General features: G+C 50.2%; 1 protein-coding gene across 5 annotated transcripts in view; it reads right to left on the reverse strand.

The window, feature by feature from the left end:
- Adgre5 (adhesion G protein-coupled receptor E5) overlaps positions 1-13,970 on the reverse strand; it is a 64,181-nt gene that overhangs the window by 18,892 nt on the left and 31,319 nt on the right. For 3 of the 5 annotated variants that reach the window (XM_036188261.1, XM_036188260.1, XM_036188263.1), the window contains 2 exons: positions 3,016-3,124; positions 1,532-1,674 (listed from right to left, as the gene is read on the reverse strand). In XM_036188261.1, coding sequence (XP_036044154.1) covers positions 1,532-1,559 — 28 coding nt within the window. In that variant the 5' untranslated portion in view covers positions 1,560-1,674; positions 3,016-3,124. Of the gene's footprint in view, positions 1-1,531; positions 1,675-1,880; positions 2,049-3,015; positions 3,125-13,970 lie in introns of those variants that run through there. The other 2 variants (XM_036188264.1, XM_036188262.1) reach the window with 2 other exon arrangements.

Raw genomic sequence — 13,970 nt, forward strand, 5'->3', positions numbered from 1 at the left:
CTTAGGAAATCCAGGAGTGGGGGTAGGGCAGCATTTGTACTTCCTGCCAAAGACCCCCCCAGCATCTCACCCAGAAAAATAATAATCACAATGATAGAAGTGTCCACTTAATTCTCTGTGTGCATGCTCACTCGCGCTCTCCTCTCTCTCTCTCTCTCTCTCTCTCTCTCTCTCTCTCTCTCTCTCTCTGTGTGTGTGTGTGTGTGTGTGTGTGTGTGTGTGTGTGTGTGTGTGGTATTTTGACAGTGTAGTCCTGGCTGGCCTGGAACTTGCCTTGTAGACCAGGCTGACCTCCAACTCACAAGATCTTTCCGCCTCCTTTTCTAGGGCTGGGATTAAAGACACCAGCTAGGCTGGTTGGTTGCTTTCAGAGACAAGGTCTCAAGTGGCCTAATACCCCATATGCAGCTGAGAATGACCCTGAACTTCTGGTCCTCCTGCCTCTACTACCAGGGTACTGTGTTTGCAGACATGGACACCACACGATGTGTTCAGTTAATTGTGAACCAGAAAGTTTATGTACAAACTCTTGGTCCTTGGAAGAGCATGGTAAAATGCAGCTGGTCTTGTTCCATTTTACAGAGGAGGAAAGTGCAGGCCAAGGTCACCGTGGCCCAGCCCAGTGACAGCAGGGCAGGCCTCTGCAGCTGTCTGGCACCAACTGTGCCCCAATGGGACTCAAGTTCCTAGCTCCAGAGCCCACAGGCCACCGAGCTGCCTGCCACTTGCCACCTGTTGCTGGCACACAGGCCAGTCATTGTGGTTAGGGTAACCCCAGCTTGCACCCCAAGTTCCATTTCTTCATTGTTTGTTATCAAGTTACTTAGGTAACTTAGCAGTCAGATAGTGGTTGGAGGCACCCAGGGTGGGGCGGGAAAGTCACCACAAAGGCCAAGTTCAAACTCACAGCCTGGCAAGATCCCTTCAGCCAGCAGCTCAGTCCTAGGCAGGTCTCAAGGAGGGTCTCTGTTCCTGGCACTGAGACAACAGGGACATACTGGGGGTTGCCACCTATTTATTTTTATTTTACTGCTGTATGTGTGTTTTGCCTGCATGTATGTGCACTACATGTGTGCCTGGAGCCTGGAAAGGGTGTTGGGTCCCCTGGAGTTACAGCCCCTCATGAGCCACCTTGTGGGTGCTGGGAACCAACCAGGTCCTCTCTTAATGCTCTTAACCTCTGCGCCATCTCTCCAACCCGCAGCCTGCATTTTTTTTTTTTTCTTTTGTCCTTTTGAGACAGAGACAGGGTCTTCCTGTGTAGCCTAGGCTTACTTGGAACTGGTGACCCTCCTGCCTCAGCCTCCCTATGGCCGTGCGTCACCATGCCGGTTTTGCCACTCTCTTTACATGCCCCCATGCCTCAGTTTCCCTCTCTTAGTCTCCAAATGGGCAGCAGGCAAGCCCATTAGGGCCCAGCACCCCTGAGAGCGTTCTGGGGCGCACAGGTGCGCGGGCTTGGCCTGTCCCTGCCCCGGCAGGCCACGTCCCGCGAGCTCCCTCCCGGCCCCGCGCAACCCCGAGGTCTCACCGATCAGGAGGCAGCGGTGGGAGCTCATGGTGGCGCGTAACGGGCGGACGGCGTCTGGGCTGGCGGCGGGCGGTGGCGGCCGGCTGGGCTGGGCCTTTATGCACCGGGCGTGGGCAGGGCCCTCCCCGGAACTGTCCTCCCCGCTGGAAAGTAACAGGAAAGTGCCGGGGAAACAGCCCCAGGGCGCGGCGCGCGCCCGCGCCTGGAACAAACGCGACCCAGCGCGCGCGCGCGTCCCAGCCACCCCCCTCCCCGTGGACAGGCGGCCCGCAGCCGAGCTGGGCGGCGCCGGCGAGGTGTCGGGGACAGGGACCCAGTCACGTCGAAAAGTTCTGGGTGGAGTTCCTACCCGAGCGACGCCCTGGGCTCCTGAGCGACCCCCAGTCCCACTAGCAGGATTTCCCCGCTTCTTTTCCAGGAGGGAAACCGAGGCTCAGAGAAGCCCGAGGCCAAATAAGAATCAGAGAAGCGCCGAGGGCCCTTCTGGGATGCCAGGCCGGGAAGGAGAAAAGTCAGGTTTGGAGCTGTGGCTCAGTGAGTGTGGTGCTGGCTTAACAGGCTCCAGGCCCTGTCTAGCTTCAGTGACGCCACGAACCGGCGAAGGAGCGCCAGCCTGTAACGCCCCCGCGCTGATCAGGAGTTCAAAGTCATCCCTCCTCGTTAGGTCGCATTTGAAGCCTGCCAGAACTACAGGACACCTTGTCTCACAAAGAAAAAAGGGTGTGGCATGGTCCTGCACTCCTGTCATGATCCCGGCACTCTGGGAAGCAGAGGCTAACCCCGAGGCCATCCTTGGCCACCTAAGAGTTTCAGGTCAGCCAGGGCTATGCACTGAGAACCTATCTCCAAAATTAAAACAATAAGAAATAAAAAATGGAGTACTACCAAGATGGCTCGGTGGGTAAAGGCATTTGCCCCCAAACCTACCGACCTGACTTCGATACCCAGGACTTACATGGTGGAAAGAAAGAATCAGCTCCTGAAAATCGTCCTCTGACCTTCACAAGCACAAGCACTAAATAAGTCAATCAACAAGTTAAACGTAATAAGAACTTAGAATAAATAGAGGAAGAGGGACTTGACGTCTCTAACCACTGCAGGGCTTTTTGGTTACACACGCTGACCTTGCCACAATCTACAGAGAATCATATAACGTACACTGGCTTCCTGTTTGAATAATTCATGTAACTATCATTTCTTTTTATGTGGTGGTGGTGGGGGCGTCAAACCCAGGGTTTTGTGCATGCTGGGCAAGCACTCTACCACATAAACTACATTCTCAGACACATCTAGTGATTTTCCAAAACATCATTGATTTTTTTTTTTTTCCTTTTTTCTCTGAAACAGGGTCTCAGGTAGCCCAGGCTGGCTTTGAACTTTATGTAGCCTAGGATGGCCTTGAACTCCTGATTTTCTTGCCTCAAGGCTGGAGTCTGCTGGAGCCAAGAACATAAACCACCAGGAGCTTCAGGCCTTCTTTTTACCTTAATAAATTCCAGGAGCCCAGCGGTGAATGCCACTGACTGGGATGGCACACAACCTCCTGGTGACCCTCAGGAGGGCAAGGCGAGAGGACTGCTGGAGTTTGCTATCCTGGTGAGAAAAAAAAACATACAGGAAGCTGTAGAAAATGTGTGCTGTTAGGGCCAGAGAGATGACTCACAGGTAAAGAACACAGGTGAATGAGCACTGGCTGCTCTCCCCAGGTCAGGGTTCAATTCCCAGCATTCCCATAGCAGCTAACAGCGCCTGCAACTCCAGTCCCAGGGGATCTGAGGCCCTCTTCTGGTCCCCACAGTCATGGCATACACTAGTGCACTGTTACACAGTTACACACACATACACACACACACACACACTGTTTTATTTGGAAGAAGTCAGCTTCTTACACAGGTTTTAAATTTAAAAATTAAACTTAAATCTTTAGTTTCACCTTATTAATTATAATGGTATTTTAAATGCACCAGGTACAAGGCATTGATTGTCATACGCCTGTACCTTTCTACCTGTGTTTAGAAGGGGTTAAAAAGTATTTACAATTCCATTCCGGTCTGTCCTTCCTCCTGTCCTTCCACTAGGCCCATTTTTCCATATTTCAGTTAGTGAAGAGACCATTAAACCTGAGGTCTGTGGAAAGAAGACTACGACCAAGAATGATAGAAATTTCTCTTTAAGCCTTGGTGTGTGAATTAAAAAGAAAGAGAGAGAGAGAGAGAGAGAGAGAGAGAGAGAGAGAAAGAAAGAGAAAAGAAAATGTGTGGTGCAGCCAGGCCGTGGTGGCGCACGCCTTTAATCCCAGCACTGGGGAGGCAGAGCCAGGCGGATCTCTGTGAGTTTGAGGCCAGCCTGGTCTACAGAGTGAGTTCCAGGAAAGGCACAAAGCTTCACAGAGACACCCTGTCTTGAAAAACCAAAAAAAAAAAGAAAGAAAGAAAAAGTGTGGTGCAGAGTAATTCACAGTGGCCGGTGGCCGCATTGGGAAAGCTGCTGTGAGAAATACCCAACTTTAGTTCAGCTCAGTCCCTTGGGGTTTGAGCAAAGGACGGTAGAGAGGAGGGACAGAAAGGGCCAGCCCAAATCTCCAGTGGAACTGGGACTTTTTTCTCTCCAAATGGTGGGACCTCAGGGTCCACTGTCCCCACAGGCTGGCAGGCAGAGTATCCCTAGGACTTGGCTTTCCTGTCTGTTGAATGAGGTTGAACCAAGCCTGGGGGCTCACTCCTATCATCCCAGCACCAGGAAAGTGGGGACAGGAGGGTTAGGAAGTCAAGACAAACACATTTAAACTAAAATACTGGACAACTGGCACACCCGGGAAAGTTCGCTGTTTTTTTTTTTTTTTTTTTTTGGTTGATTAGATCATTTGAGAGAGGAAGGCCCACCTTAAATCCAGATCATCTGAGGTGGGGAGATCCACCTTAAATCTGGCCTCACCTTCTGGTGGCAGCCCACACAAAGGGCTTGGGAGAAGAAGGAAGCTCTTGCTCTTTGCCTGCTTGTCCTCACAGCCATTGAGGACAACTTTGTTCCTTCACTGACATTAGACCGACTTCTTCGGGATTCTGACACATGCTGAAGACCAGCTGAGACATCCAGCCTCATGGACTGAGCAGCTACTGGATCCTTGGGCTGTCAGGAGACAGCCATTGTCGGACTAGCTGGACCACAGCCTGCAGCCACTCTCTCACATCCCATATAAATATTCATTCTGTCAGCTCTGTTACTTCAGAGAACCCCAATTAAAGCATGCAGCAAATTCAAGGTTAGCCAGGACTACATGAGACTCTGGCTCAAAATGACAAAAACTAGACTAAGAAAAAGCCGTGTGTGGTGGCCCATGGGAGTCATCCAACATCAGGAGGCAAAGGCAAGAGGATTACTGTGAATCCTGGGCCAACCAGGGCTACAGATGGACTGGGCCTCAAAACAAGACAAAGGCTGGTCAGAGGCCAGCAGTTAAGAGCACTTGCTGCTCTTCCGGAGGGCTAGCACCCTTACAGCGGTTCACAACCATCTTAAACTCCAGTTCCAGGGGATCCATGACTTCTTCTGACCTCCCTAGGCACTACATACATACATGCATACATACATACATACATACATACATACATACATACATACATGCAGGCGAACATGCATATACACAAAATAAAAATAAACCTTTAAAAACTAAACAAAACAAAACAAAACAAAACAAAACAAAACAAAACAAAACAAAAAAAAACGGATTTCAGGCTGGAGAGATGGCTCAGAGGTTAAGGGCACTGGCTGGTCTTCCAGAGGTCTTGAGTTCAATTCCCAGCAACCACGTGGTGGCTCACAACCATCTATAATGAGATCTGGTGCCTTCTTCTGGTGTGTACACATACATGCAGGCATAACACTGTATACATAATAAACAAATAAAATCTTAAACAAACAAACAAAAAAAACCATTTCAATGTTTTGAGGGACAGGGTGGGGAAAAGCTTCAGGCTGATGGCTCTATGATGTCCCCTCCTCTGCCACCCCAAATCTGACCTGTCTGCAGGTCCATGGCTCCACTTTTCATGCCCTGTGCTGATTCATTGCTTTGTCCCCAATCCCCCAGTCTCTCCCCAGTGCACACCCAAGTCAAGACACAATCTGGCTGTCCTGGAACTCACTATGTAGACCAGACTGGCCTCAAACTCAGAGAGAATTTGCCTGCCTCTTTCTCTTGGGTGCTGGGATTAAAGTTGCACATCACCCTGCCTGGTGAGGTTTTAATCATGTTGTTGTTGTTACGGGCCTTACAGGGTTTATTTAGCACTTTACTGAGCACTTGGCTTGTGTTGGTTTGTTTTGGGCATTTTTCTCAGTACCAGGGAAAAACCCCAGGGTCGGAGTATGCCAGGCTCACTACTGACCCAAGTCCCTCGACCCTGGTAGGGACTGGTCTCAGGGTCATTTGTTTGTTTGTTTGTTTTTTTGAAACAGGGTTTCTCTGTGTAGCTTTGCACCTTTCCTGGAACTCACTCGGTAGCCCAGGCTGGCCTCGAACTCACAGTTCCTGAGTGCTGGGATTACAGGTGTGCACCACCACCTGTATGTCAAGGGTATACGAGTAGCTGTGCTCCCCTGCTAGAACCTCCAAACAAGCTCTCATGGTCTCAGGGTCTTTACACCAGGGGATGATTCTGACTGAAGTGCTCACTGAAGGTAACCTCTGAAGGCCCTCCCTGCTCTTCGGTTTGGGCTTGAACATCACTGGTACCTCCACATCCTCATCTAAACCACAAGTCCACCCCAGACCTCCACACCCTCATCTAAACCACAAGTCCACCCCAGACCTCCACACCCTCATCTAAACCACAAGTCCACCCCAGACCTCCACACCCTCATCTAAACCACATGTCCACCCCAGAACTCCCTTGTAGACCCGAAGCTCTTCCTAGATACTCTCTTTTTTCTTTTCTCTTCCCTTTTGTTTTATTTTCTCTTTATTTTTCTTTTGGTGTGTGTATGGGTACATGGGTGCATGTATATGCATGTGCACATGGGTGTGCATGTATGTGTGTACATGAGTGCATGTGTATGTATGTGCTGGCGTCTTGCAGAAGTTGGTGTCTCATGTCTTTCTCGATCCCTTTCTATGTTATTTTCTGGGACAGGGTCTCTCACTGAACCTGGAACTTAGCCACCAGACTACACTGGCTGGCTGAGCCAGCCTTGAGAGCTGCCTGGCTCTGCCCACTCCCACGCTCTGGTGTTTTCTCTATTCTCCACAATATTACCCTCTATCCACCAGAAAGTCTGTCTGCTTATATTGTTCTTATGTCTGACCCTCTATCCTCTCAGCTGTTAGACCTCAGGCAGGACTTTTGACTTTTTTTTGTTGTTGTTGTTGAAATCTGGCCTTGTAGCCCAAGCTGGCCTTGAACCCATGAACCTCCTGTGTCAGCCCCCAGAGTGCTGGGATTAGCATGCCTGGCTCATACTTTTTTTTTAAATTAATGTTTATGTGTACGGATGTTTTGCCAGCATTTATATACACACCATTATGAAGCTGATGCCCACAGAAGAGGGCGTCAGATCTCCTGGAACTGGAGTTACAGTAGATTGTGAGCCACCATGAAGGTGCTGGGAATTGAACCCAGGTTCTCTGGAAGAGCAGCTGAGCCATCTCTCCGGCTCCTATCTTTTTTTGTTTGTTTGTTTTAAGGTTTTTGTTTGTTCATTTTGTTTTCTTGTTGTTGTTTAAACAGGGTTTCTTTAGACAGCCCTGGCTGTCCTGGAACTCACTTAGTGGACCAGGCTGGTCTGGAACTCACAGAAACTCGCCTGCCCTCTGTCTCTCAAGTGCTGGGATTAAGCATGTGCATCACCACCATCCAGTGCATCTACCTTTTTTTTGTTCTTAGTAAAATTTTGTTTTAATTTGGAATTTTTTTATTTATGTGTATGTCTGTGTGTATGTGCATGTGCATGCAGGTGCTTAAGGAGGCCAGAAGAGAGCGCTAGGTTCTTGGAGCTGATGGATGCTGAGGTCTGAACTCATGTCTTCTACTTCAAGAGCAGCCAACACTGGGTTTTTGTTTTGTTTTGTTTTCAAGATGGGGTTTCTCTGCGTAGCCTTGGTTGTCCTGGAACTCGCTTTGTAGACCAGGCTAGCCTCAAACTCACAGAAATCCACTCACCTCGGCCTCCTGAGTGCTAGGATTATAGGCGTGCGCCAGCACTCTCAACTACTGAGCCATCTAGCCTCACTGTCATATTATAATTATTCTTACTTCAGCTGCAACAGATACTTGCTATCTACTGTGCACCCCACTTTTTCTACAGTCTTGGAGGTAGAACCCAGAACTCAGAGTTCTTGCCGAATCTAGATAGCAGCCATTGCTATTTGTAGCCTTTCACAGGGATTCGACCCTAGAACTCGCTCACTCTCCCAATAGCTCCAGGCAGTATGGTTTCCACTTGGGGGGGACGGGGGGGGGGGGGGGGGAGACGGACGGAAGTACACCGGAGTATAAGGAATTGCTTGGCAGCACAAAGCACTCCAATCTACCCGGTATCTGAGGGTCTAAGCAAAGCTCTGCCCTTTGGGGGACTGATGTGCTTTCTTTGAGCCTCAGTTTCCCCCATCTGTGAGTGGAGCTTCTCCAGGCGCCCACGGGGATCCTGAGGGAGTGACCCTGCAGCGTGGGCAACAATGCAAAGACTAGCAGCTGCCTTTGGGGTGTGGTAAACAGACTGGGACCTCGATGTCCCACCGGCGTAGGCCTGAGCCCAGGCAGGGCAGGGGTCGGCTAGGATCCTGGTCGGAGGGGACATAACAGGATGCCACCGGCTGGAGACAATGGCAGAGGAAGAGGCCGGGCAGCTACTCGCGGATGAGCGGGCACTGGGCTCCAGCAGGGCGGCCCCGCAATTGTGAGCCGGGACAGCTGTCGTCGCCTAGCCAGGAAGCCCCACGGGAGAGGGAAGAGGGCGGGAAGCCTGCTCTTCCTCCTCCAGTCCCCAGCACCCGGCTTCCCCAGTCTGGCGCCCCACAGCTGCAGACTCCCGGCCTCCGCGATCTACTCCTCACCCTGTGCTAATGAATCCCAGCCGGTCTGTGTGTCGGCAGTCAGCGCAGCGACCATATTTATAGTCACTGACAGTGCTGCGGCAGCGCCTAAATATAGAAGTTAGGCTATTTGGAGCCCGGGCCCTGAAGCAGGGTGAAGGGAAGCACACCTGCCACCTGACTTGTCACTGTCCCTAAGGTCACCCGGCCTCACAGTGCCCTGAGCCTGGAGCCGCGGGGCTTCCCACCCCTGGGGGACAGATGTTGGTGCTGCGATGTGCAGCGGCAGAGATGAAAACTGGAGTGTGTGTGTAGGGGGAGGGCGGGGAGGCCTGTTAATCCTACTCAGAACTTGTAAGGCTGAGGCAGGAAGATCCTGAGTTCAAGGCTGGCCAGGCGAATGTAGTGAAAGCCTATGAGAGAGGTGATAGGTCAGTGAGCAAGGAAGTGGAGCAGAGGGGAGGGGAGGAGGGGAGAGGAGAGGAGAGCATTGTCACAAACTAGTTTGGGGGTGTACACCCATTAGTGTTCTGGGTCCCGCACCCACCCACCTCCTCTCCCTGCTGTGGGCCAGCTTGAGAAAGGGCAGAACTGTGACTTGAGTGTTCCTAGCTTCTAAGAAATGAAGGCTTCAGGAAGCTGCAGGGGCATCCCCAAACCCCAAACAAGCACAGCACCTAGCAACACACTTCCCCTTTCCCATGGGTCTTAGCTCACTGGTGACAGGAGCTATAAATAGACGAAATATAAGCAGCTGCTGCCACATAGTCCCACAGGAAGCCCTGCAGAGGAGGTTCTTCACAGCCAGCTGCACCCCATCCAGATGATCATCGATCACCAAGATTTGGGGCAGGGTGGGAGAATTCAGTACTGAGGTGCTTAATGGGGAAATCAAGGAATTTCTCCTCCTCCTCCTCCTCCTCCTCCTCCTCCTCCTCCTCCTCCTCCTCCTCTTCCTTCTGTGCTGGGTGAGGAGCCCAGAGCCTCACTTGGGCTAAGTATGGGTAGTAACCCAGAGCTACTATCTGGCCTTGGGAGTGACTGTTAAAGGCAGTCTTATGAGCACCACTGAGATTTTAATGTGAAGTACTGTGGAAAGCCACTGGAACACTATACAGCTGTGAAAAAGAGCAGGCAACAAGATATCTGGGCCTCTATTATATATTCCATTTATTTACCATAGAAGCCGAGGGGCTGGGGTTGGGGATTTAGCTCAGTGGTAGAGCGCTTGCCTAGCAAGTGCAAGGCCCTGAGTTCGGTCCTCAGCTCTGCGGGGGGGGGGGGGGGAGCTGAGGGGCTGGAGATGTAGCTCAGTCGAAAGTGCTTTCCGATCATGTGAAAGGCTGTGGGTTGTACACATAGGACCACAAAACAGAAACAAGAGCCAGGTATAAATGGAGCATGTCTAAAATCCTGGTTCTGACTGGGCGGTGGTGGCACATGCCTGTAATCCCAGCACTTGGGAGGCAGAGGCAGGGGATCTCTGTGAGTTCGAGGCCAGCCTGGTCTCCAAAGCGAGTTCCAGGAAAGGCTCAAAGCTACACAGAGAAACTCTGTCTCGAAAAAAAAAAAAATCCTGGTTCTGGGTTGTTCTGTTTTGTTTTGTTTTGTTTTGTTTTTTAAAGACAGAGATCTGCCTGCCGAGTGCTGTGATTTCTGGGGATTTCAAGGCAGACTGGCTTATGGGGCTACATCGTGAGAACTTACCTCAAAATTACACACACACACACACACACACACACACACACACACAACCCAGTGAAATAAATTAATAAGCCGGGCAGTGGTGGCGCACACCTTTAATCCCAGCACTCAGGAGGCAGAGGCAGATGGATCTCTGTGAGTTTGGGGCCAGCCTGGGCTACAGAGTGAGATCCAGGACAGCCAGGGCTACACAGAGAACCATGTCTTGAAAAACCAAAAACCCAAACCAAACAAACAACAACAAGAAAAAAATCAAAACCACAAAACCTGTTTTTTTTCCACCAGGTGTGATAGCACACCTTTATTCCAGTCCTGGGAGGCAGAGGCTGGCAGACCTCTAAGGTCAAGGCTAACCTGGTTTATAAGGTGAATCTTGAAAAAACAATTATTTTGTGTGGGTATGTGTGTGTTTGTGGGTGCACATATGTCTTGGCAGCGTGTGGAAGCTAGAGGAGACTTGTGGCATGGGATTTGTTCTCTTCTTTCAGTGTGTTCCAATTCAAGCCTTTAGCTTTGGTTACTGGGCCTGGCAGCCAGTGCCTTTACCCATCCATCTCACTTGCCCCATTTTTTCAAAAGAAGAAGCAAGAGCTGAGTGGGGTAGGATGGGTACACCACCTTTGATCACAGCACTGGAGGGGCTCAGTGGGAGGAAGGAGGACCACTTTGAGTTAAAAGCTAGCCTGAGCTACACAATGAGTTCAAGGCCATGCTGGGTTAGAGTGGAATCCTGTTTTGAAATTAAAAGAAAAGAGAAGGAGCCCACAAGGACGGGAGAGAAGGAGGGCCTGGGCCAGCTGGCTGCAACAGCCAGGGATGGGAGAGGGCCTGGGCACAGGTGACTTGGAGCTCTGCAGCCTTGCTGGGGTACCAGGTGGCACTTGGCGGTGTTTCTGCAACTTACAGACCCCTCCCTGCCCCTTCATCATTCTACAGGAGCTTCTGGACACCTGTGAAAAGTCAGGGTGAGAATCAAGCCTCTTTAGGGGTGTCCTAGAGCTAGGGAAGAAGGGGTTTATTATGGTAGACTCCAAGGTCATCTCTCCCAGCCTTCAGCTTCCTCCCTGGGACTCCGCTGTGTGGTGTTTTCTGGGCACTGGGAAAGGGGAAAATGTAAGCATTGCAGCTCAGATGGAAAGGGATCCTGGCAGTCGGGAGCCGAGGAACACCACAGTCACTGTAAGGTAGCAGCTTACAGCTCTGCTCGAGGGGCAGCGGAGGGTTTCCCCAGCGACGTTGTTACAGCCCCAGAGAAGTGTTATGGCTCTGCTCAGGTCTTATGATATGTAACAACTCTGTTCCACTTGGGGAAAGCTTCCCCAGCAAAAGTGTTACAGTTCTGCTCCTGGGAAAACTGTTATTACAGCTGGGCTCATTTCCATGAAAGGGTCACAGTGCACAACACACCTCACTGAAAAGCTTTATTGAGAGGAAAGGTCCAGGAGGGCAGCTGCCTCTTGTAAGAAACAGCAGCAAACTGAGCAGGATACATACAAAGTTTATATTGTTGGGGTGGGGGGGGGGGAACAGAGCTTTCCAGGGTGGCTTGTGATTGGTGGGTTTTTGTAGTCTGATTCTGGGGCAACTCAGGGATTGATGGGATTCTGTGCTCAAGGATTGGTAGAATTCTGCAGCCTGACTCTGGGGCAAACTCAGGGATTGGTGGGATTTCAAGCCTTGGTGAGATCAAGTCAGGGTCAGAGGGTGTTTTTCCTTGGCCCTTTTCACGGTACAGAAAGTACTAGCGGTCACAACCATTCCAGAAAGAGGCAGGGACCAATGAAAATACAGTCATCTCCCCATCTGCATGGGTGTCTGCATGCAGCCTTGAGGACCGAGTGTCAGATCCTAAAGAGGTGTCAGCCATGTGCAGCACACACCAGCAAACCCAGCAACCAGGAGGCTGAGGCAGGAGGATCATAACTTTGAGGTCACAATGATCATACACAGTCAGACCTTGCCACTTTTGGGCCACCACCCAGCTCCCAGTCAAGACACAGAGACATAGTATTCTTTGTTACAAATGCCCAGCCTCTAGCTAGCTCTTTTAATGTAAATTAACCTGATCTATCCTTTGCCTCAGGGCTTATTACCTTCTTTACTGCTTTTTTGTTTTTGTTTGTTTGTTTTTCAAGACAAGATTTTTCTGTTTAGTTTTGGTGCCTATCCGGGCTGGCCTTGAACTCACAGAGATCCCCCAGGCTCTGCCTCTCACGTGCTGGGTGTGTCACCAACGCCTGGCTTCTTTACTGATTTATAATCTTACTTTCACTGCTTCTCTGTGTCCGTCTGTCTGGCTTCTGCCTGGCTTTTTTTTTTTTTTTTTTTTTTTAAGATTTATTTACTTATTATGTATACAGAAGGGGGCACCAGATCTCATTACAGATGGTTGTGAGCCACCATGTGGTTGCTGGGAATTGAACTCAGGACCTCTGGAGGAGCAGCCAGTGCTCTTAACCTCTGAGCCATCTCTCCAGCCCCCTGCCAGGCTTTTTGCCCTGGGTGTGTCCCTCATTCTCTCCTCCTCCTTCTCTCATTCTTCTCTTCCTTTCTGGGTCTAGATTTCTCCTATTTATTCTTTCTGCCTGGCAGCCCTACCTATTCTTTCTCTGCCTAGCAATTGGCCATTCAACTCTTTATTAGACCAATCAAGTGCCCAAGCAGGCAAGGTGAAACATATGCAATATATCTTTTTGTTTGTTTGTTTTTTGAGACAGGGTTTCTCTGTGTAGTTTTGGTGCCTGTCCTGGATCTCACTCTGTAGACCAGGCTGGCCTCGAACTCACAGAGATCCACCTAGCTCTGCCTCCTGAGTGCTGGGATTAAAGACTGCCGCCTGGCTAAGCAACATATCTTTACATAATTAAACACACGTCCTTACATCGTTAAACAAATGCAGCATAAACAAATGTAACACATCCTTACACAGCTGAAGTAAAATTCCACATTATAAACAAATGTAACACATCTTTGCCCAGTTAAAATAATAATCTACAACACACACACACACACACACACACACACACACACAGGATACCCAATGAGACCTCCGTTTCACTCAGTGGCATACACTAGACACAACTGAAAGCAGAGGGTAGGGTGCAGTATAGAACACCTGCCTAGAATCCTCCTGAGGGGCTGGGGATGGAAACATATTTTAAAACAATGGGGCTGGTGAGATGACTCAGTAGGATGCCACCAAGCCTGGGGACCTCAGATCCCCAGGAGCCACGTGGTGGAAGGAGGGACCTCACTCCTAGGAGCTCTCCCTGGGCTCCTTGGACATCAGCACTATGGCCTATACACCTGCAAACCCACAAACAATAAATAAATGTAAAAGTTCTTTTCTAAATCCAATAACTGACAGCAGGGACTCCCGATCTGTGTACTCAGAGGCACACAGTTCACAGAAGCCCACAATGGAGACAACCCAAGTGTCAATCAGCACAAGGTCCATTCTGTAGCTGAATATATTCAGTCATTAAAGAAGTAAAGATCCAGGCCTCCTGCAGAATACCGATTATCCCAGCTCTCAAGATGTGCAGGTGAAGGGGTCAGTGGAGACCATCTCCTGTCTCCAACTGGGCTCTCGCCCCACCCTTCTCCAGGAATGGAGGGCCACAGGAAAGAGTGCAAACAAAGGGAATTGTATTGCCAGTTCAGGATTAGCAACTTAAAATGGGCTGAAAAGCACTTAGAACAGAC

The sequence above is a fragment of the Onychomys torridus genome, chromosome 5, assembly GCF_903995425.1.
Source record: "Onychomys torridus chromosome 5, mOncTor1.1, whole genome shotgun sequence".
NCBI lineage: Eukaryota > Metazoa > Chordata > Mammalia > Rodentia > Cricetidae > Onychomys > Onychomys torridus.